This window comes from Alligator mississippiensis, chromosome 1, assembly GCF_030867095.1.
Source record: "Alligator mississippiensis isolate rAllMis1 chromosome 1, rAllMis1, whole genome shotgun sequence".
NCBI lineage: Eukaryota > Metazoa > Chordata > Crocodylia > Alligatoridae > Alligator > Alligator mississippiensis.
In genome coordinates this window covers 184,025,301-184,050,344 of record NC_081824.1, presented here as the reverse complement: position 1 = coordinate 184,050,344, position 25,044 = coordinate 184,025,301, and the positions used below count along the sequence as shown (strand labels likewise).

At 41.8% G+C, this 25,044-nt stretch overlaps 1 protein-coding gene and 1 long non-coding RNA gene across 3 annotated transcripts in view; one reads left to right on the top strand and one right to left on the bottom strand.

Moving 5' to 3' along the window:
- Positions 1-14,111, bottom strand: part of EPRS1 (glutamyl-prolyl-tRNA synthetase 1) — a 55,587-nt gene extending 41,476 nt beyond the window's left edge. For both annotated transcript variants that reach the window (XM_014598077.3, XM_014598078.3), the window contains exons 1-6: positions 14,000-14,111; positions 10,910-10,994; positions 4,417-4,516; positions 2,127-2,283; positions 446-585; positions 244-338 (exon numbers count right to left, since the gene is read on the bottom strand). In XM_014598077.3, the coding sequence (XP_014453563.1) occupies positions 244-338; positions 446-585; positions 2,127-2,283; positions 4,417-4,516; positions 10,910-10,994; positions 14,000-14,042 (620 nt within the window). In that variant the 5' untranslated portion in view covers positions 14,043-14,111. The remainder of the gene's footprint in view (positions 1-243; positions 339-445; positions 586-2,126; positions 2,284-4,416; positions 4,517-10,909; positions 10,995-13,999) is intronic.
- A 59-nt stretch (positions 14,112-14,170) lies between these two features.
- On the top strand, positions 14,171-17,694 carry LOC132245214 (uncharacterized). Its single transcript, XR_009457050.1, has 2 exons — positions 14,171-14,658; positions 16,988-17,694. It is a non-coding gene; the product is annotated as an uncharacterized LOC132245214 (long non-coding RNA).
- Positions 17,695-25,044: the final 7,350 nt, after the last annotated feature.

Genomic DNA, 25,044 nt, shown 5'->3' with positions numbered 1-25,044 from the left:
TAATGTTACTTATGAGATGAAGCTCCAAGGAAGAAAAAGATTGAGTGACCTTTGCTAAAAAGTTTTTTAAAAAGCATTTTTAGCTAAAAAGCAACTTTCAAGGTCACTTTAATGATGAAAGTGTCCTCCAACGTACACCAAATTTGTCCTCAACAAGCAAACCAACTGACCAACATCATCGTGACAGTTATTGAAAGCAAAGTGAGTAAAAACACAAACCATTCTTGAAACAAGTCATCTTACCCACTGGCCTCAGGAGGAAATCGTACAATAACCTTCCCCACCTCTGCACCTGGGAGTTCAACAAATTTCCCAACATCCTGTTTCTTCTCTGTTACCTTAAAAATAGCAACATGATTAAACATTTTATGCAAACTGCACAACCAGACAAATGCCTGAAGATTTTTACCATATAATAAAATGTTACCATATAATAAGAACTTACCACGTTAGTCTTTGGTGTAGCAGCAGCCCACTTGGTACCCACTGACTGAAAGGCACACTGTGCTTCAAGAAAGCCATACCAGCGTTTCACATGGACTGGAGCCTTGTTTTGTTGCAACTCTTCCTGCCATATATTACTGCCTGTTTGGAAACAGACTATTTTTAAAGTTGTGAATTTACAATTGGATTAAATTTATAAATTATAACTTGATTAAAATATTCTGTACCATTTCTTTCATGAAAGCAATTTCTTGAACACAATGCATATTTTTTTCAGAGTAGATTTATGCTACAGGCTGCTGCTTTAACTGTGTGGATGCAGCTCTGCTGACAGGAGTTTTTCCTGCTTTCATGAGCTCTGCCAGCAGAAACCATCTTTTGCCAGGAGACCTGCATCTATCTCAAGGTTCTGCTGAAAGGGCTTTCTGATGTAGATAAGGACTTAAAGAATGCAGTCTTTCCTAGAGCCTTTCCCAAAATAGCATCAAGAAACATCTTCATTACTACCTGAACTAAAGTCCAGGATATCTGTTTTAAATATAGTGCTATGCTTACACCAACAGTCTCTCTCTCACAGCAAAGCTAATTAGCCTGTGCCTTGCACAGCATTAATGCAGCTACAGTACTTTGCCATGCCATTAGGCATGTACACAGTACAGTACAGACATACCCATACTGCTTCCAGGGAAACAAGAATATAAACTTCTCTGTACTGTACCTACTTCCAGGATGTACTTTGTAAAACTGAAGCCATGGAAAGTAAAACTAGGCCTCCAACTTACAAGGAGCAGTTGTAGCTAGGATGGACAAAGATTTTTGTGGGTGATATCTTTGATTGGATCAACTATATGTTTGGGAGGGAGATGGATGAGCTTTTGGGTACTACAGTACTCTTCTTAAGATCTCTGAGAAAGGGTACTGTGGTACCGAAAAGCTCATCTACATCCCCCTGCAACCACAATGTTGATCCAATCAATAGTATCACTCACAAAAATCCTTGCTTCAAAATATGTTCTTAATGTATTTCTAAAGGAAAAATGTTACTTTCAATTTCGAGACTCAGAGTTGCAACTTCAGAAAGAGATCAGGCAAAATGTTAAACCATGCCAACATGGTTTACAGATTGGCATGTTATATCCAAGCTCGACTGGCATGAATAAGTGTCCAATAGACAATTATCAGTGTTACTACAGAATTTCATTTTAACAAGCTAACTCACTCACAGTTTAACATTATGAGAAAAATACAGAATACGTTTTAAAAGACACCATAGCAGATAAAACAATAATTGTTTTAATAATGCTGTTTCACTAAAAAATTGTTTACAAAATTCTGTACTAATTCGCATGCTAACTAATCTCACACACACATTTAGCCAAGAATAATTTCTCATATTTTACAAAAAGACAAAAAAAGGCTACCATGTGCATTAAAAAAAAAAAAAAATGAAAAAGGGCATTATCAATCACAACAGTGTAAGTTGTATTTAAGAAATGTAAAAAATTCTTTTTAAAAGGATTTAACCTAAGACATAAACCCTCATGTTTACCAGTCCATAATTACAGTCCACCTTGCTCTTATATATTCCTGCCTATTAAATTGTTGCTAAGACTAAAGGGAACAGATTTAAACAGTATGCCACATTTGCAAACCTGCTACAACACTTGCATAACTATTAATACCTTTTAGTACAGCCCAGACACACAAGTCTGCCAGACTCAGGGAATTCCCAACCAAATAGGTTCTCAGAGACAAGCAGTGATTGAGTTCATGGATTGCTGAAGGGAACTGGGATGGAGCAGATAACTTTGTAGCACTGAATTCCAGCCAATGGTCAATCTAATTTTAATGAACAAAGAAATACAGATAACATTTAAATAGGTAAAGACATTCTTATTGATAAGTTAAAAAAAAGCACAACCAAGTTTATTAAAAGATACGAAGTATTAATTAGGGCACTGAATACAAATACTTTTGGGGGGATATTGGAGAACCTAGAGTTTAGGGGTTGGCAATCTATGGCCCGCAGGCTGGATCCAACCTGTGGAGCTATTTGATCGAATTGCACGTGGGGCTTTGGCAGCAGTCGCTTCCCTGTGTTGCTGCAGGGAGAAGCAGCGGGTGTCACTGTCTGGTGCTTTTCCCTGTGTTGCCATGGGGAAAAGTGTAGGTGGCAGCTGGGCCCTACGGGTCACAACATCTAATACTCTAAAAAGGTTGCCAACTGCTGCCCTAATTCATAGCGTAAGGTTCATGAACTATTCAGTTTACCAACAATATAATCTGGGGTTCATACAGAGTTGAGTTACAAGCTTAAGAAAAATTTCTACCCTCAGACTGGATTCAGACTGCTGTCACTGACATTCATGAAATTATTCCAGATTTACACAGGTATAATGGAACATTTGATCTCTGATGACCAGCAATCTAAGCCTGTGCCTTAATCTGAAAGATGACATTACTTCCACACCTTTAAACTGTGGCCTTTTAGACAAAACATTACAAAAAGCTAATGACTTTAGCTTCTCCTAACACTTATAATTTAAAAAAACAAACAAACAATGGAACTAACCTGCTCCTTCAAATCAAGAAATGGCAAGATTCACTAGTGGCATTATACGTGAAGTACCTGAAAATTGAGTTCTGCGTTCCATTTGATTCCCTCTTAATCCTGGCAAGCTACTAAATAACTTAAATTCTACACCAACTTTCCCCATATCTTTTTTACCCTGTTCTTTTAGTCTTCCCTTTTCAACTCCCCTGCCCCCGCTCAAAAGATTGTTTTTATAAAGATAGAAACATGTTACTATTTCTCAACGTTTCAATCTCTAAGACTCAGTCCCTCAGTTGTGATTAATGACACAGCTTAACTGACTTCAATGAAGCCACACACATTTTACCAGCTGAGGGTTTGGTTACACGTGTACAAACTTAATACCTCAGTTGTGAAGTCTCTCATACATATGGAATGGCTTTAGGACTGTAAGAGTTCTGTGAACTGCATTAGGAATACTTCTAACTGTCAAGCCAACGTGGCAGGCACAGATGTAATCAAAGAGCTACAGAATTCAACTCTCTCACTTGCAATTACATCCAAAAATATTCCTACCACAAATGCAGCGGTCATAAAAAATTTTAAAATACATTTTTCTTTTGGGGAGGGGGGAATAAAACCCCAAAAGTTGAGAGACGTATTTCATCAGAATTATTGATCTTGCAAATATGTTTTTAGAGTGCAAATGTTTTGCACCTAAAGCAGAAATATTGGTTGATATTCTAATTTGAGTTAGAAAGTTAATGGATTTAACCACAAAGAAACAGAAGCCATTCTGGGCAACACACTAAAGCAGCACTTTCTTCTTGCATCAAAAAAAACCCAAACCAAATGGTTCCGAGGCTTAGATGAAAATCTCTCTCTGATCTAAAAGGAATGTGGAAAAGCAGGGAAACATTAATGTCCTCTAAATTCACAGGAAACAATTCTGTGACTTCTATCCATCTTAGGCATCATCTTTAAAATTCAACACATTCTGGGCTGGACTCAGTGCTAAGTTCATATATCAAGTCCTGATACTAAGGTAACTAAGAAAGGTCTTTTGTGAGGAAAGTTTAGGGTCATTTTTAGCTTTCATTTTGGAGAAACTTGAGAATCTAGGGTATCCCAGGAAGTAGTTTTCCAAACTGGCAAAAGCTGGCCAGACTCCCAGATGAGAATGCATCCTGCCCAGCTGCACTGCAGAGATCAAGAATCAGGAGCAATTTTTGGCCCAGCATTTCACAAGGCAAAAAGAGAACCAATCTGGTACTTGGGGATACAATCAGAGAGATCTCTACGAAGCAGTTAATTTGGCTCTCACAGTTTACTCAGCTGCACAGCTTTAAATCACAACAGCTGCCAGTTACAAAGCAAGGAAAACACATAACCTATCAAAGACTTTTAATGTAAAAATCAAGTATGCATAACTGTCTCACCTCTGTGTGCTCCAAAAGATTTGAACCATATAGCCCAGCAGAAGTGGCAACTCTAGCAAGATAGCGGGCTATAGAATTTGCATCAGTGAATGTAACATGACTAAAAAACAAAAATTAAAGATGCATTAGTCTAGTATCAGCAACTGATATACTATTATACACAAATTATTCTAAAGATATTAAATAAGCCATCAAACATTTTTGGATGAAACAGTGGACATAAAGTTACCAGAACGATAAAAACACATTGCAGTGAAACATTATTCACCCCCAACCTTTTAGCAGATCACACCACTGTTAAATGAAGGGTTAACTGAACTAATTACGTGGCCAAAAGTAATTCATAATGACATAACAGGAACATTGACTCTACTGCACCCGAGAACTGACAGAATGCAGAGGTACTGCCAAGACTCTAGTACACAAGGAGTTAATTTTTTTTTTTTCTTCTTTAGATGTCTGTACAAAGAGCAGGACTTTCTAAAAAAGGGGGGCTTTTGGAAACGCATACTGGAGAATGCATAGCTCCTTATCCAGGCTGAGGGATGGGGTTGATCCCACATCAAAGCAAATATCCTTCAATTTGTTATCCATTTTGCTTCTTGTTCACTGCTTTGATTTGTATTTATAAGGATTCCCTCATGCTGAACAGGCTGTTTAAACTCAGTTTCCCCATTGATTTAAAGGTTGCTGCAGAACATATTTCTTTCTGTATTTTGCCATCCCTTCAATTGCTCCTACACTGTCCACATGGGAGTAGAACTACACCAACTGTGATATAGACCATTATTTGCATTACAGCTGTTTCTAGAGGCCACACACGAGTTCTGTATGTAGGCTGAGAGCACGTTTCTCCAATTACAATCTAAATAGGCACCAAAATAAAAGGGGACTTGCCAAGGTCACACTGCAGGTCTGTGACTGTGCAAACAGCTGGTGCTGCCTCATTTTGGATGCTGGCGCAGACAAGGGCCCACTAATGGCAAACATTCCAACGGATGGAAGCTATCTGAAAAGCTTATTTGTTTTAATGGCTCATCCTCTCCCATTACATCCAATCATCTAACCATGCCCAATCTCCTATTGTTAAGGTTTCTAGCTTCAAAATTAAATGTTAACAGGCTATGAAAATGTTCATATCAATACTCACAGGGAAACTCTGAGACTTTGTCACCCCCCCCCTTTTTTTTTTTTTTTTTAGCTAAGATGTGCATCATAACAGGAAACAGTTTCTGCTTAGCTCTCACAACCAATTTCCAGAAACTTGCAAATTTGTTAGTTCCCCGTTTTCCTAAATACTAATTAAATGGCAAGAGAAAGATGTAAATGTTTTATTCTACTAGCTATCAGATATGCAAATATGATCTACAGAAGAGCAATGGACTGGAACTCAGAAGACTGGATTCTGTTTCTTATTCTGCCACCACTTGGCTGAGCAACCTTGGGCAAGTTGCTTCCTTTCATGACTTGTAAAGGAGGATAAGCACTATAAAGTGCTTTTATGTCTATTGATGAAAAGCAATAGACATGATGCTATAAAGCTAACAATTATTCATCATCATTGCTTTTATCTACATTATGTGCACTGCTGACTCAGCAATATTTGGCCGTGCTGAAACCTAAAAAAAGAGTACATTGTTGCCCACAGCTTGAGTACAGATGCCAATCCATTCTAGGGTGTGCAAACTCCAAACTCCCATCCCCTTCACTGAGAGTTGTGTGTGTACAAATAGTATGACAACCCAAATGGACAAGCATGTTAACAAACACCATAATAAAAAAATTATTGCAAAAAAAGACTTGGGAGGCACAGCTTTGTGTCTGCTGATCTCAGGAAGGGTTTACTCAAAGCATATAATGCATCTCTTATTCAATATTATTATTTTTGCTTCAGGGCACCACAATTCTGGCTTCCCTTCACTTCAAAACTGGAAAGAACAGGGTCAAATCACTTTTAAATATTAAGGAAAATTAAAGTTTAGGGCACTTAACACGCACAATAAGAGTCACCAACAAACTGAGTAAGTTTTTCCCTCCGATACAAATTGATGCATTAATCAAGGTAACTATTCAATTGTTCACAATTATTTTCTCCAGTATTCACTTTGATGCATTAAAACAGGGAAGAATTTGAGTCCAGGATTTGGCATTTTTCCTTCCTGTGCCTCTAGACTACAGGACATGGAAGTTTAATAAGTATAGCATAACCTGTTGCTATTTTGTGCTGAAGTCAGTTTTGCCATAAAACGTACAAGACTTAAGTGATAATTCTGTGTGCTTTCTCTAAATTCTTTCCCCTACACCAAGCCTAAGGTAGCTACAAAAGCATTTTGATGCCATAGTCTGTGATAAAGCAGATCAACTTTTGAGAGAGAAAAGCAGAAAGTTCTTAAGTAATATGAAAAACAAGAATGAAGATGGTTGCTTTAAGCTGCATCTTGCCTATGGTTGCAAAACCAATTTAAATTATTTATTGTCTTTAAAAAAGAATATCCCTTTCCCATTTCAGGATGAAATGCCTTCAACATCCTTCCTTCTAAAAAAAAAAAACAAAAAAAAAACAACCAAACAAACAACGTAATAACTTAGATCCCCAACTAGTAGCAGCAGCTATTAATTCCGACCTGTGCATTAAAACATAGCTAGTAAAAAATAGCAAGGAATTTTATGGGAAAGGACATGAACAGACACAGCAGCGAAAATCTGAATGCCAGAAGGCAGGGAGAAGCAGCAGTAGTGCAGGCACAGCGTCAACCCCCTACCCTCTACCCCACCTCAACTCTTCTGTAGCTGAAGCTGCACTCACACTACAGCCTTTGGGGAGGTGGAAGGAGAGAAGTAGCAACAGCACAGGTACAGCTTCCAGCTCCCCAACCCCAGTTCAGCTCCTCACTAAAAAGTCCTAACATTGGCATAAGCATAGGCCAGGGGTGGGCAATTATTTTGGGCGGAGGGCTGCTTACTGAGTTTTGGCAAGTCATCAAGGGCCGTATGACAGGCCGCCAGGGGCAGATAAATATTTTCTAAATTTTTTAGGGGTCCCGCAGGCTGGATGGAATGGCCTGATGGGCCGCATCTGGCCCATGGGCCACATTTTCCCCACCCCTGGCATAGGCAAAGGCCTTTGGCTCCACGAGCCAGATCCAGTCCAGAGGCCATATGATGCCAACCTGTATGTTAGGCTGCAGTTTGGTGCCTATGAAAGGAAACTGGGATCTTTAGATGATATGCAGAGTCATCAGGATGTAACAAAATTTTCTGTTTGAAATGTTATGTTTCAAAATATGCTAAACACTTATTCTAACATTTGGAACTATTTCATCTTGCAATACTTTTCAACTTGCTAGTTGGAAGAAAATCTGTAATCAGATGTTTACTAGTGTTTAAGAGATTACTTCTAAGAGCAAGCTTAAAACATACCTCATACTTGAAGCAAGCAGGCTGCTTCCTGCAAATGGAAGTCTGAAATATTCCAAGTGATTTTCAAACTGTGCCAAGATGAAGTAGTTTCAGCACTTCAACAGCACAGAATCCATTTACCAAAAGCATTAGCCCAGAGACCAGTTTAGCTGATGCTTCTCAATTTACAAGTATCATTTTAAGAGATACCGATGTTACAGGAAATCAATTTTAAAATGATTATACAGTTCAAGAGAAATAACGGTTAATGCGATTTTGAAGGAACAATCACTCTTCATGTAGGAAGAATGAGAATACTAAGTAGCAGCATGTTCCTTTGGGAGGGGCCAAAGGAATATAAGAAGTGACTTGCTTTTTACATCAAACAAGAAATGAAGCAGGTTATTTCAAAGGCTGCAAAAGTAAGTACAGAAGGCTCCATGATTGTTCCGATATATGGTATGGATACATATACAATAGTCCCAAAACACCGAGCCATCTTAATCAATTCCTTACTCTTGAAGAATATAAATTGGTGAATGCTCCTGGGGGAAGGAAACACTAAGTTACAATTTCTTTCAACTGTTCTCACAGTTATTACTTTCACTGACAGACTAACCCCAGTATAGATGAAATCTTAATACAACCTACAGTATTTCTACCAATTGCATCATAATTCAAAATCATCACTCTAATCCTGCAACTGCACATGACAGATAACATCATATTACGCCCTACTACTTAGATAACTAAAAGGAACGCACTGATGTTCAAAGTGATAGTCGTTTTGTGAGATGTGCTGCACATATTCTATACATCTCCAACGTGTACAGGGGATGTTTACCAAAGCATCACATAAGCAGGAGAAGTGAATGTTGGTCAGTGGTGATTAAGATATTCTCCTAAGTATCCCTTTCCTGGATAGCTCCCTCCTTTTAAAAATTACTATAAATAAGTATTTTTATTTTATACTTTTACTGGAAAACACATTTTTTCCTTACAAGAGCAAGACTGTACACAATCTGAAAAAATGAATGCACCAGGGGCCTAAAACACATATAGAAAAAGTATTTACTGCTTATAACCAGAAGTCTTAATCTTTCATTTAGAATTTGATCATAAAAAACTGAAATCATTTACATAATATAAGATAAAAATAACTGAAGACCTTTCTTACTTAGCAGTCACCTTTACAAAGTGTTTTATTTATTTCATGAGCCACAGGAAGCTTGAGGTTGAAGCTAGGAAAGACCCTAGCACTTTAAGTCAAACCTTACAGAACAGCGTGTCATTTATTCTAACTAAAAGCTACCACTTTTCTTCCATTTCAGCAGAGGAGGGCACATAGGGCTAGAACCATTACAAGCCTCTGGAAGGAAAAAGCCTTAATATGGCCATACAGTCTTAGATATGGCGCCATTATCAGAGCCTCAATAATATAACAGCCCCACACACCTACATTTTTTCTGCAGTACTCTGCAATTGTGAAACAACATGTGTTTGTGTTGTACCTTTTGACCTAAACTGCACTGATTAGAGGTCGCCAGTAGAATTCCTCATAAAATTCTAATTACTCAGCAGTTTTCCAGCATGTGCCTAAGGAGAAGCAGGGATGGAAAGCTACTAATCTAGTGACAGTTTTGAAGGCCAACTTCTTATCCTTCATGGCTAGAAGAATGCCCCCCCTCCCCCACAGAAGACCCATTCATCCCAGAATTCTATTGACAGAATTGCATAGAATGGCCAGGATACATCTGAACAAAATGGATGTCGCTCCAGTGCCATCGGAGTTGTTCCTGCAAGAAATGTGGCCTTATGAAAGTCATAGCACATCAAGTGATAACATACCTGAAAATGTGTATTATCAGTATTGAAAGGAAACAAATCTAAAAATATTTACTCTAAGACAAAGGCAGTCTAAATTTAGAAAGAGAAGGATATGAAGTTACTGTCCATAAGAAAGCAGTTTTCTAAATTAGCTTTGTAGAAATTTTAATCTGAATACAGGCAGTCCTCGCACTTACGGTGGGTTTCATTCCTCAAAAAGGCGCTGCAAGTCAAAACGATGCAAGTCAAATCTGATTTTCCCACAGAAACAATTTTATAATAAGCGGTTACATTCCTGACCAAGGGCCTGATGCCCTACTTTTTAGAGAAATGACCATAAACATCATATTTAAATCAACTATTTAATCAACTATAAATGATACACACTATACATAGCAAAGCTTTCTAAAGTGTACTGTATATAAATCGACTAAACAGGGCAATACAGTAGCTAATCACATAAAATTTTATTTAATCAGAAGGGTCATGCAATTCACAAGGGCTTCTTTGGGGGAGATTTTGGGTACTTAGGGCCACCTGATGGCTTTTTGAGAAACTGATCCAGGGATGTTTGCTTTGCTGCCCTCTTTTTCTCCTTGTAAATTTCCCCGTAGTATGGTATGTGCGAGGATCCAACGCTGTAAGTAGTAACACAGGTGTAAGTGGCAGAGTGCCAAAAGTGCAAATCACCGTAAGTCGAAACACTGTTAAGTCGAGGACTGCCTGTACCATACTAAAGAGTTAAGTAGCACTTTCTTGAAATAATATCACGCATCCACCTCTGGGGAACAATACAGTAAACCTAAATCAATAAAACCCTTTATGCACAATTATGCAAATGTATGTGTACACACACAACTATACTTGCCTTCGCCTTATATTTATATTTATGCTTGTTTATCAAAATATAAATCCTATAATATGCACCATCACATGGAGATTAATTCTTAGGTGATACAGTAACGAGCAATATAGATGAAAACAAGCTAAATGGGTTAAACCTTAGTGTCATATGTAAAAGCAACAAATGTCTAGCAAACTCCTTTCTAAAACACATTTTCATCCTGTTCTTTTAGAAAAGATGAAAACTAGTAAAAATGTCAAGTACTGCAACTGTACTGGAAAAATAGACAGAAGTATGATAAATAGTGATGTACCTTTTCTCTCCCTCTTCCCTACCTACAAAAAAATACCTATCAACATTAACTTAATCTGGTATTTAAAAGTGATGACCCAAAGATGATGGCAGAGATGCTAAGTCACTTACTCAGATATACGGAGGACGGTCTCTTTGCCTTCTTCAACTAAAATTTCAACATCGTTCTTCACATGCTCTACAGTCAGCAAGGCTCCTAAAGAAAGAAAATATATTGGTATTTTTTCAGAGTAAGGAATATTTAATAGGTTGCAACAAAGTAATTATATTCCCTATTCATGATCACTGCCTTCAAACTGAATGGCTCAGGGAAGAAATCGATGTTCAGTCCTATACATAAGAGGCTTCTTTTTCCTGGAAGCCCTCACAGTCCAGAAAATAAAGAGGATAAAAGCCTGCAGTGACTTCAGCAAGGACTGGCTGAAATATATTTGCCTCCTAAGGGTATAAAATGAATTCATCTAAATCTACTAAGCTAAAGAAGAGACTCAAATTGCCAAACCTGAGCAGTGCACTCATCTACTCCTTCAACATAAGCTTGCCTTATGCCTCTTAGCAGTAGCATCTATGAGTACTTTATTTAACAACACTCAGTCACATAGCCAAATGCTAAAGGAACTGAACACCTTGGACAAATGCCTTTGCATCCCATACCTGACCTGCACTAACATTTTAGTCAATCTCTACTGTGTATTCAACATGTACTAACATTAGGGGCATTGGGCGGGCGCGCGGGGGGGGTGACACAGGCGCAAAAGAGAGACCAGAAGGGCAAGGTCAATTTTTTAAGTGGATTCAATGCTTGTGAAAGGATTAACCATCCTACAGACTAAAATCCTCTTTTCATCCATGGAACAAAGTTTCTACAATACTGTAAATGTGACTCAGCTCTATCCATGATGGACCACCTCTAGACAGGATGGTTTGCCCTTGACACTCTCCTAAGATGCCATTGCCTAAAGGCAACAAATGTCTGCACAAACACATAGTGTTGTTTGCCTAGATCAAACTGAGAGATCTGGGCCTTAAAGTTCCAGCAGCTCATTTTCATAGCAGCACAAAAAATCTTATTCTTGATAAAAAAATCTAATTGTAGTCTGTACATTAAAGTACAAAGAGCAGTTTTAGTAAATTGACCTAAGCCAACTAGGAACAAGAAATTCCCATGCCCAGATCCCAATTCTGTAAAACACACACACACAAGTTTTGTGGAATTAGGCTAGTCAGTTAGTGGCACCACAGAACAGTGGCAGCCCCAGAGAGCGCGCGAGAGAGAGGAGACAGCTTAGTTACCAGAGGCAGTATAGCTGAGCTGGCACAGCAGGGCCAATTAGCCCAGGAGGAGTGCCCTGCTAAAGTGGCCATCTTGTTTCCATACCCATATTAGCTCATCCAAGGCTAGCTCAGGCATTGCGTTGTGCCATGTAGATGTACCCTTAATGTTCTTCCCTCACTTCAGTCTGTGTGTCAAAACAGGAAGATTCCCTGCAATACCTTTGTGAGAAGATAAGCATGTAACTAATGTTTTCACAATGCTTCAAAGATGAAGAGTGCTACATCCTACAAAACATCATTACCATAAATTACAGCAACTGCCGGTACAATTTTCATAGCTCATAACAACCATTATTAATATGAGCTAGGAATCAAATGCAACTCAAGTGCCTGATTTTTCTAAAGAAAACACTTCTGCATTTAAAAAGTGTTATGCATGTAATATTTACGGTCTTCTGTGAATTGGAAGAACCCTCTACTCAGGCACATACTCAGGCTAAGGAAGTAAAATGTAGTAAGAGATAAAGTAAATGAAACTAATCAGAGGGTGTTTCTTACATAATTTCATACCTACAAGCCATTCATTTCAATAAGGATTTTTGAGGAGTCTTTCAAAATTATTTTTTTTTTTCCCGCAGGATTTTTCACGTGCCGTAAAGCCTCATTACGATGGACCTCCATGGGGCCAGAGAAGTTCATTGAATATAAAAGAGTTAGTCAATTTACTGCATCATAGTAATAAAAAAAATGGTTCTGGAAGTAGTGTTTGTGAAAAGTACATGCTTGCTAAAATAAGGCAGTGCTGTACTTACATACTAATATACTTCTAAAAAAATCATGTTATTCAAACTGCATCACAGAGTGCTTTTCAGAGTTGAAAAATACAAGAAAGAAAAAAACACAGAACATCATAGAGCAAAAAGACAACACAGAGGCACAGAAACAAAGCGCATTTTCAGCATCAATGTGAAATCCGATGGGGAGTCAGCATGGCAGACAGGTGAAGGGCTGCTTTCCACATGCCAGGAGTTGCTGGGAAGAAGGTTCTCGCACCTTTAGCAGTAGGGTGGTGTTGTGAAAGCCTTGGGCTAGATGAGGAACAGGAGCAGAAAATGGAGCAGGCAGGCACACCCAAAGCGCAATTCTGAACCAGAGCCAGAAACGAACGGATTGCCACTGGACCAGTGGTTCAGCCTTTTTATACTCGAGGCATCCCTTGAGAGGCTCAAGGCACCCCTTGGAAAATGCCAGCTTAGTTGGCGCTCTTTTTTTTTTTTTATTACTACAGAAAGAAATAACACAGCAAATCTGTTGAAAAAAACCTCGGCCCACAACAGGTCAAAATGCATTTGCCAGTAGGGAGTCCTGCCTGAAATCTCTGAGTATATCCAGTCAATCCTGTTTTCCCAACTAACCGTGCTAACACTGCGTGGCCCTGCCACCTCCTCAAAAGCTTCTTAAGGCCCCGCCATGCACTGCCACCTCTGGGCCAGAATCCCTGCTCTGCAGTACACCAATAAGGCCTATTATGTTATAGTTATTAAATTACAGATCTACATTAGGTTCCAAAGATACAGATCATAATGTAGTACAGATATATAAAGAAATACATATTTATAACTCACCTATCTATACCTATATATAGATATCATAATGTAATACAGTAATTAATCTATGTCTAGATATACATCTATTTCTATACCTAGATAGACGTTATATATATATTACTTGTTACATGAACTACGTTTCCCAGGACAGGGTCGGGCACCCGGCAGGACGGGGTCGCCCGGCGAATCCATGCAGCCCTGGCCCGAGGCCACCTGAAGCTGCGAAGCGCCCGCGAAGCCCTGCGGCGAGCCAGGGGCCGGCCAAGGCGCCCTCCCTCGCAGCCCTCGGGCGTCAGGGGGGATATAAAGGGGGACTCACCAAGCGGGGGGTTCCCCACGTTCACCGTGAGACTCAGCGCCATCCCCGCGCCGCCGCCGGGCCTCGGACTGGCTGCGTGGTGCCGAGGAAGGCAGAGGGGCGGCGCTAGCAGACAGCACCTTCCCCTTCCGGCAGGCTCCTGCCGCAGGCGCTGCTGCGTCACTTCCTGGGACGATCCCCTGTAGAGGAAGGACTGCACTCCCACTCCAGCCTCCGGAGCCGGAAGTGGGACAGGTTCGCGTCCTACTGTCAGAGACGTCGCGCGCTCTGGCTGCGGCTTCCGTGCCTCCTAGCCTCCTCGCGCAGGCTGCGGTTGGTGGGGGAGGGGATGGAATGGGCTCGCTGTTCCCTCACTGAGACCGGAGCGTGTCTCCCCACCCTCCCGTGCTACGTGAAGCCGGGAGCCGGCTTTGCGGACAGGCTCGTGCCGAGTCTAGGGACGTTGTGGCGGGAGCAGCTGTGACGTGTTTGTACCCCACCCTCTCCGCTGACGCGCCCGTGTTCTGAGGCTTAGACTGCGAGGGGGTGTCACGTGCCCGGCTCCGAACGTGCCCCCGCGCCCGCGTGTGGGGGGCGGCGGCGGCCCTGCGTTAGCTCTGCGCAGCTACCAGTATGGGGCGGAGCCGGGGGTGATGTGTGAGATACTTCTACGCACCTGTGTATGTGTATATATATCTCTGATACATATATATGTGTATGGTGTGGGTGGGTGGGTGTGTATGGTGTATATGTATACAAACAACACATACCCATGTATCTCGTGTGTGTGTGTGTGTGTGTGTGTACACACACACACACGCTATACATACCATACACATACATGTGTCATAGACATACACACAAACACCTGGGTACTACACACACGTATCATATATGTAGATATCTATCTATATGAAATGTGTGTATGTAATAATGGTGTTTGTGTGCGATGTGCATGTATATATGATACGCATATATGTGTGTGGGGGGGTGTATGACATGTATACACATAGATGTATAATTAAAGAGCTCACTTGTGGTGGTTCACACTGCTATTTACTAGTAGGTTTAACCAGGAAAGCTTATGACCTCAGCAACATAAGTTGCTGAGTCTGTGTTTGCTTTGCTGCCCCATGGCATCTTTGTAAAAGGAGGCTTTTTGCTTTGCACAGTAGGTCTACCAGTGAAGCGAGCTAACCAGTAGAAATAAAATGCAGTTGGTATTTACATATAATAGGTTAACTTTAATGCTTCTGGTATTGGACTGTGCTGTACGGTTCACAAAGATAGATATACACACCCGGACATTTTTTGCAGTGCACCTCACTACTGCTTGTGATAGTTACAAAATAGTGTTAGCAATTTTTACTGGGGACAGGCTCAAGTTCACACTGTTGCAAGCCAAGGACAACGCAATGTCAGTCTACCTTCCTCTCCCTTACCATTGTTACTATAAGACCCACTTCACTAGCCCAGCAACTCAAACTGGTTCACTACTGCCTAAAGTTGACTAGTCACACACACTCCTTGTTTCTAACAGCTAATTTATAATTAACAGTTTCTTAATGTTCTGCATAAAAGCAATGACTGCAGTAACCATAAATAGAAAGTGATTGCTCATGGGATGGAAGCTGATCCATGCAATTGTTGCAGGGGGTCAGTGTGCGCATTTGTGGATACCTACCAACCACTATTTAGGTATGATTTACATGGAGAAAAATTTTGAAAACTGCTGAATGTATAATGTGTTCCAGATGAAGTGGTAAAGGTGTATGTTGACTTTAAAATGCCTATACATTTTTCCATGTGAAAAGGAGTTAATTGTTAAATACTATTTTGTATAGTTTATAGGTTTTTTTTCCCCTGCATCTTGTTGACACATTTTGGATGTAAATGCTAGGATGTACATACCCAAGAATGAGAAGAGACTTGAGGATTGTATTGTAAAATGGTTAGTAACAAGATTATATTTGTTTGAGCAGTCTGTGTTTGGTCTGAGAAGCTGGAACACGATGACATAAGCTAAATATGTCTTCTGCACACGCTATTCTATCTGTTTGTCACCTGAAAGGAAGTGGAGAGAGGGTTAAGTAAGCGCATGCAACCAGGGCCATCCTTAGTGGGGCACGAATCAGGGCGACCACCCCAGGGCCTGTGCTTTGCAGGGCCCTGTGAACAGTATTGTACAGGTCCCGCTGTGGCTGCCAGCTCTGCGCTCCACTCACGCCCCCCCGGCTCTGCACAGGCTGATATGCCCCGGGCCCTGCACACCCCTAGGGATGGCTCTGCATGCAATATTAATTCATCCTAATCTCTGAAAGGCAAGGATTACTTGACAGTTTTGTGATAGAGGGGAAAATATCTGATCTTCTAATGCTGTAAGAGCAAGTTATATTCACTAGGGAAAGGGAACTCTTGTATGAGACTTCTGAAAGTCTTGATCCTCATGAAACTTGTATACAGCCAAAACATCAATCTACTTATATCTCCATGTCAGGATGTTCCAGCTAGCAGCTGAGTGCAGCCAGGAAATATGCTGAACTTAAGCACAAGCAGCTTTAGGGACAATCAAAAGCAGGACTGGAGTAACTCCAGTAGAGTTACAGTAATATAAAAAAGAAGTGGGGGGAGAATTGCACCCAAGGAATTTAAATGCATCTCTTAAAATGTAGAATTCTTAATTATTTAGTTTTGTATGTTGAAATCAGAAATAACAAGGGTTTCAGTTGAACAGATTTTTGCCCATACTTTAGTTATAGTGGTGGTTTTGTTTCAGTACAGGTAAGATGCCTACCCTAGCATTGTGAAGAATTCACTCTTAAAATCACAGCAGAATCTCCCAAGCTGACCTTAATCTTCTTAAATTGTAAAATCTGAGATCTTTCCCCACTTGGTCCAGGCTCTCAGAGCAAAGGTGGCCTGCCTTACCAGGCCTCACAGAGCATCCACCTGGGTGGAAAGATTTATTGCACATCTTACCTTGCATCTTTTTCCTGTGACTGTTTCTAGGTGGAGTATACACTCCCATTTCTCAACTTGCTGTTGCTGCATCCAGCCTCCTCCAGAGATGTCCCTTAGCTCCTTGCCTACATGCTGTGGTTTTCCCCAAAGAGTTTACTCACAAGGATCCTCATGATAAATAGCCAATACGACAGTGGCCTGGAAACTGCTAATGAAGATCCTAATTACCTCCTCAAGCTGCAACCTAGCAGCCAGGTAAAGACAGCTGCTGTAAAAGACTACACAGCTCAGGCAGAAGGTGGAAAAGCTTCTAGGAGGAGCCCTAGTAGATCATGAGAAGAAAAGTAGGAAGCAGTGAGAAAGGAAAAGACCAATCATTTGCTGTTTAACACAGGCACCTTGGCCTGAAACCTAGAGAAGACGTATCAGCCTCAGTTTCCCAACTTTCCCTTCAGAAAGGGAAAGATAACCCTGAGAAAGTGATGAAAGACTTGTGAGCCCAGGCTGTGAAGAGGACCAATTTGGACTTCTGAGGTAGGGGCAAGGAGTCAGAAGTTTCTGTTACCTTAAAAGTGTTGAACCCCTAAATCAATGGTTCTCAACCTTTTAGACTGAAGATGCCCCCTCAGGAAAAGCCAGCCCCTAGGTTTCACTTAGTTTTGACTATGGAAAAAATAGCGCTTCTTCAGAGACCACAAAAGGTCAGGATATGTGTTTTTGATGCTATGAATTCCTATGTAAAATCTCCGGGTTTATCTTGTGTGTCATGTGTAGGTAGTGTTTGTACATGTAACAGTTAATATTGTGCAGCCCAGCTAGGCAAACTTCAAAGGAACTCCCAGCACCCTGTCCTAAATGATACAGAAGAGTCAGTCTTACCAAACCTTACCACAGAGAGGCACCATAAACACTGGCAGCTAGGGCTGTGCAAAATTTCGCCAGGTGTTTTGTTTCAAAGCTGTTTTGATGTGTTTCAAGCTCGAAACAGTGGAATCAAAACAAAACAAATGCCAGCTTCAAAATGAAACAAGGACACTTGAAACATTTCAAAAGTTTTGAAACATTTTGAGTTTCAAAGCCAGGCTTACTTGGCTTCAGCGCTGGTCCCAGCTGGCAGCAGCAACCTCCTGTCATCCAGTGCAGATCCAGGGGCTGTACCCCCAGGAGCATTCTGGCACATCCCCCAGCCCAGGAGGCTGCTTCTGCTGCCTGAGGCCAGTGGCAGCACCAGTCTTTCCGGCGTTGCGTGTGGGCTGCAGGGGCTCTGCCAGACTCTTCCTGGGGGTGCAGGCCCTCAATCTGCCTGCCGGGATCACAGGAGGCTGCTCCTGCCGCCTGGGACTGGCGCTGGGCATAGCCCGCAGCCAGTGCTGGGAAGACTGGTGCTGGCCTCAGGTGGCAGGAGCAGCCTCCTGTGACCCAGCAGGCAGACTGGGGGCCTGCACCCCTGGAGGAGTCCAGTGCAGCCCCGCAGCCCTCCTGCGAGTGCAGGCTCCCAGATCTGCCTGCTGGATGACAGGAGGCTGCTGCTGCCGGCAAGTGACAGTTTTGCTTGTCAACATCTTGAGGTGCAGTTTCCCAGAAACCTCTATATCTATCTCCTTGAAACTTAGCAGGTTTCATGCCCTCAGAAGGTGCTACCATCCCTGCAAGTTTCAGATGAATCAGGCAAAAAATGACAGTTACAGGCCGTTTTGTGCTCCCTCGTTATAGCCAATGGGCAAAACATTGGAACAGTTTTAAAGAAACAAAATGGAACAGTGCTTTCAAAATGAAATGAACTTGAAATGAAACACTGTTCTATCAAAACGGAAGTTGAAGTGGAATGGTGCTGTTTTGCACGGCCTTCCTGGCAGCCTCTTTTTTTTTTTTTTTTTTTTTTTTTTTTTTTTTTTGCATATATGTCTTTTGAGGGAGGGGTTGCTCTTGGAACAAGAGTTTGAGTTTCCTCTCTGCTGCCAGTGTGATGTGCCAAGTGGCCATGGTGTTTAAAGAACAGGTTCTGAGTAAGTGCATCATACACAAAACCCTCCCCGTGTTGTCCTTCCCCCTCACCTTTAACAGAACTGACATCTTACTCCTTTATTGAGCACCGCAACAATGCTACTGGGTTTGGGTTGGACATTGTTCAGTATTGCTTTTTAGGGGAAAGTATGGGGCCAAGGCAGCTAGTCTCTTTCATTTAGGACTTGTCCTGAGAGCTCTGATGGCCAACTAAGTGAACATGTTTTCTGACAGTTTATTTGGCTTATATTGCTATGCAAATATGCAAGCAATATTATGAGGTTAAAACATGGCACATTTATGATCTCATACTGTTCCACTGGACAAATTTCAACAGAAACAAGGTGAATTATATTCATTACAAATACTTGTCACATATTAGACTTCCTATAATTTTTCTCTTTTCATTTATTTTATAAATTATGCGTTATAGGGCTTATGAGACTCTAGGGTTTGTTAAAGAACTTGTGAAACAATCTCTGCCCTAATGCCTTCAGGGTTCGAATTACAGAGAAGTTTGGGAGGGCTGAGTTCCCCCATAAGAAATGAGAGCCCTCCCCTACCCCCGTGGGCCAGTCAGCACCCCTTTTCCCCCACCCCATAAGAGCCCGGAGCCCATGTGCTACCACATACAGCCCCCGTGCCTTTCTAAGTAGCCCAGGTGGTAGCAGCTCCTTCTAGCTGCCGCCACCGCTGGCCCCAGCCCTGCGGTCCTGGCAGGGACCCGTGAGCACAGCCCCAACCCCAGCCAATTTTTTTGCAGACCTCCCAGGAGTTGAAGTGTAATTCAAACCCTGGCCTTTATTTTCATATCTGTCAAAGGGGGATATATTGTACACCAGCTTCACAAAGTGTTTACATTACATTTAATGTTCAAAGGTCCTCAAATAACAGTTGCCAGAGAAATACAATTTCTCTTCCCTGTATGAAGGAAGACAATGCATTCAAAAATGTTGCTTCCCACTGTTTCAGTACCAGTTACTCCTAAATGCTCATTGCAAGTTGTACTTAACAAATAAATCCATTTTACATCCCTTGTGGGGACAGGCTTGTGGCTACAGGGGCAGCCATGACACCCCCTAGTGGCCTTACCGCTCCTGCTTGGCTCAAATTCTAATGCCACGCTCCTTAAATTACTTGCTGTGCCATGCCTTGTTCTTAAATATTATAGGTGGACTCAGGGATGCTGCCAACAGGCCTTAGAGTGAGCCCTAAGCCCAATAAATTCACACTGGGCCTCTCCTGAGACCCCCACTAGCCTCGATCCAACCCTCAGGCTTGGCAAGTCCCTCTCAGCCTGACTAGGGCCTTGTAGGGCACCAAGAGCCTTAAGGGCAGTTTGCGTAGCTCCTACACCTCCCCTATACTGCACCACAAGTCTTGCAGATATTCTCTGTTGTTGACGTAACTGTTTATACACTTGGCCCCCTTGGTCCCACACAAAGCCCTCCTCTGGGCTCTTGGGACCCTGGTCCTACACACAGGGCCCTCTCTGGGCTCCCAGGCCCTCTAGTTTGGCTTGGCCTGTTCTGGGCTCATGCACCCTCTAGCCCAGCTCCTTTCCCCAGGCTCTTGGACCTCCTGGTTTGGGTCTCAGCTTTTTCCAGACTCCTGGGCTCTTCACTCAGTCTGAGGGCTCCTGGGTTACCGGTTCTCTAAATAGGTCTTTAGCCTGCCCCAGCAGGGCTCAAGGCTAAACTACAGGTCTAACTCAAGTGATTAAGCAATATCACTACCCTCCAGCAGACATCTCATGCCCTCTAGCGGTTTACCATAAACAAAGGCCACTTGCCTGTAAACCCAGTCTTCCACAGTCCAAAGAACTTGCCTCTGTTCCCAGGCCTGCAGAGTTGTTCAGCCCAAACTCCATGTCCCTTCAGGAGCCCTACAGCCAGGAGCGCCTCACTTCTTAGTTGCTAGGGAGGTACATCCTTGCTAGTGCAGGCTCTGGGCTTATATAGGTCCAGCCTGAGCCCTCTTCCAGTCAGGTGAGCCCCTCATTAGTTCCCTTTTGCCATCTGCAAGCCATCCTTCAAGCTGCTTGCTCTCTTCAAGGAGCAGGCACATCCCAGGGCCCTGCTACAATCCCCTCCCTTGCAACTGCAGCATATATCACACATCCGTTAAGAATTTTGGCAAGAGCCTAAAACCAGACAACATGCCTTTGATTTGGCATTGTCAGGATTATTAACTTCCCAATAAATATGACCACATCAGCTTCCTGAAAGTCACCTGTGGAAAGTCTTTCAAAACATTGTAATACTAACTTCTGCGCAGGTTCTGTTCAGCATCACCTAAAGGCCCTGCTGTAGCTTTGCTAGCCAGTGTTGATGAAAGGATCCGTATAGAAATACAACATCAGTAGCTGGAAACATTGTGTCTGTAGGGGCCTGAATGCCTCAGAGAATACTTTGTAAACCTGGCAACTCTGAGCTTGACTTTATCTCTTGTTTCAGTAGACTGGTTCTGATTTTTCACCTGATTTCCTGTTGCACTTCTCTTAACTTGACACACTGTAAATCATCAACATAACAGGCTGAGACTTCAGTGGATTTATTTGCTGTCTCTTATGCATGCAGGTCATATGCATCTAATCCTTTTTGGAATTCTGTGGGCTCAACATTTTCTTGTGGCAATGAGTTCCACAGGAAATGCCACATTATATACATGGGATTCCTCTGAATGTACCTTAGATCTTAAGAAGGGCCCACTTTACCTTTTGTTTCCCTATTTTGTACCTACATTTCTTCATCTATACAGTGGAAATCATAATACTTACCCGTCATAGTAAATATTATGAAGGTACTGATGGAAGGAACTATGTTAAAGCTAAGTGCTGGTATCATTGCATCCCATGTTATTTTTGTCCAGTCACTTCATAGAGAAATACTTGTGTGCTTCATTTTCATCACCTGTCTCTAAATGATCTGTTTCTGCTGCAAAACGGTTTAAAATACATTTCCTTATGTTAAGGTTTTTCATAGAAGGAACTATCCCCTCAGTGCACAAATGTTTATAATACTCATTTTAATCCCTATAGTATTTAACCATGAAAATTCTTTCAACCTCAAGATTATTTTATAATACTGTATTTACTTGAATCTAAGATGACCCTGCATTTAAGATGACCCTCCCCCAATAATTAATTCTATACATGGGGAATTTACACATTTGCTCTAATTGTCCATGTATAGAATCTAATTATGGGAGGGTGATCTTTAATTCATACCCCACACCACTGCAGGGGAGCAGGCAGTGGAGGGCATGTAGTATGGGGAAGTCAGGCAGTCTCTATCCCCCACTTTGCCCCTTTTCCTCAGCTTCCCCTACTGCCTTCCTCCTATAGCTTTAGTTCCTCCTCTTCCCCCTCCCCCAGCTTCTGCTCCCCACTTCCCATCCCCCCATTCCCCTTCAGCTAGTATTGCTACAGGGCCAGGCTGGGGCTGTTCTCAGTGCCCCAGGTTGCAGTGTAGATTAAGCTTTTTGGAGTACAGCAGTGGTAAATGGGGGCAGGAAAGGGGTAGGCAGGGCAGCAGAGGCTATGTTTGGGGTGAGCAGGGGAAGACCGTGGGTTGCAGAGGCAGCAGGTAGGGGGTGGAAGCCCGCAGGCCTTAAGATGAGGGGCTTTTTCCCCTGCCCATGTTAAATGGGGGGAACCTCATCTTAGAATTGAGTAAATACAGTAGCATCCTGCTGTTTAAATTGTCAAGGAACTTTAACATTGTTATATAGCTGCAACTTAGCAGGCATCCCAGTACAGGAAGTGTCTTGGTCAGTGGAAGAAGGTTGGGAATTAACTAACAAATTGTCTCATAAAGATGCCTCTATCATTTTTAATGGGGTATATTTCTTATGCAAAAGTGGTGGCAATAGGTTCAGAAGAGCCTCAAAATCATATTATGCTGTTGTGATTGGCACTTATTAGACAATTAAAAAACAATGGGTACTGAGATTTTCAACAGGGTGCTGCAGCACCATGGAGTGCCATGCAATCTTTTTAAGTTGATCACGGTTGATCTGCTGCTCTGCTTTCTGCTTCATGCCCTATTTGCCACTGTGGCACCTGTCCCTCCCTAATCTCCCATGTTCCAAGCACACAGGGTGCCCATGAACTTTGTGTCACAAGCTGGTTACCTCTGATCTACACTATACCGTGCAAAGTAGTGTTGAGATGCCCAAGATGCCTCTAACTCTCAGCAAGGTAACATAGTTCTTGGAGATCTATGCTAATATGTCAATATTATTTCCAGAACTTGAGCTTTGTACAATGTAGACATATCCAATATAATTTATGTACCAAACTGAAATCTGTCTAAAGTAGGTATTTTAAGAACTAGCTAAAAGATAGTACCTTTTCGTATAATAAATAGAAGCCCTTACATACAAGAGATTTTTAAAAAATTAGGCAAATAAAATAAAATATTGTAATATGAAAAAATCCTGAAGAGGTGGCTGGGAATGCATAAGTAGAATAAGTTCCATGCCCTAAGCACTGTCATGTTTTTGAAAAGTTACATGTTGAATTCTGACTAGAAATGAATATATGCACAGAAACTCTTAAGAGCTACAATTATGAACCCCACTTCATCAACCTCCTGGATACTAAAAATTATGGACTAAATATAGACATTGGATTTATGACACATTATAACCTGCCTGACATCTGACTCCCCAGGTATCTCTCCACTTTCACCCCCCTTCTCTCTCTTCTCCCCCTCCCCTCCCCCCCCACCTGTCTCTCACCTATTGACTCCTCAGTTTACATTTTCACTGACTACCTGTCTTGTATGCATACCAGCCCAGCCGCTGGCTTCTTTACTTTTCATTCCATCCTGGAAGAGCACACACCAACTGCTGAAACTTCCTTAGCCTGACAAAGGGTTTTTGAACCCGAAAGCTTGCTTAATAATTATTTTCCAACTATTTGGGTTGGTCTAATAAAAGATATCAGATTCACCCAAGGAACCTTGTCTGCCTTAGAGCTACAGTGGAATGCACACATCTTGGTTTTGCTCGATATACAAAACAAACTGCAAAATCATATTATTTCATTGTAAATATATATAAACAATATAGCACTGTATATGATCCAACCACGAAGGTGGACACAATTAATTGAATCTTTGTGCTCATCAAGTAGACATCAATGGTGCAATGTCTAGTTGGGAGGAGGTATCAATTACCTGGGTCCCAGGAGGTATCAAGTACCAAGGGTTCCCCAAGGTCTGTCCTGGGTCCAGGATTCTTTAATACCTTCATTAATGATTTGGATGATGGGACTGAGTGCACACTTAGCAAATATGCAAATGACACCTAATTGGGTGGCGTTGCAGACACTCTGGAGGGTAGGACTAGAACCTGTAGAGTCCTGTACCTGGGACAGAATAATCGCATGTATAAATGCAGACTAGGAAATGACTAGATCTGGCGGTTACAAGAGACCATAAGGGGAATATAAGCCAATAGTATGCTCTTGTTGCAAAACAACCCCAGCAGCATACTGGGTTGTATTTACAGGAGCATCACTTGCAAATCAAGTGAAGTGATTCTTCTACTTTATTTGGCCCTGGTGAAGTCTCACTTGGAATATTGTATGCAGTCTTGAGCCCCACACTTCAACAGTCTGGAAAGAATCTAGCACAGAGTAGCAAAAATGTTTAGAGGTCTGAGAGCCCAGACTTACGAGTAAAGTCTGAAAGAGACAGGGTTTATTTAGTCTGGAGAAGAGAAGACTGAGGGGGATTTGGTAACAATACTCAAATACCTGAAGGACAGTCATAGGGAGGAAGGAAATGGGCTTTTTCTGTGCCCACAGGGGACAGGACTACGAGCAACAGACTCAAGCTTCAGCAAAGGAAATTTAGGTTAGAAATTAGGAGGAAAATAATGAGGGTGGCCAAGCAGTGGAACAGGCTACCTAGAGAAATTGTGGAATCTATCCTTGGAAGTTTTCAAGAGCAAGTTAGGCACACTTGGCTGGAATGGCTTAGTTAAGACTGCTTCTGCCTTGAGCAAGGGGCTGGGCAAGATGACCTTGTGATGTCCTTTCTAGCCCTGCTTTCCTATATTCATAAAGAGGAAACTCCTGCACAAAGAAACTG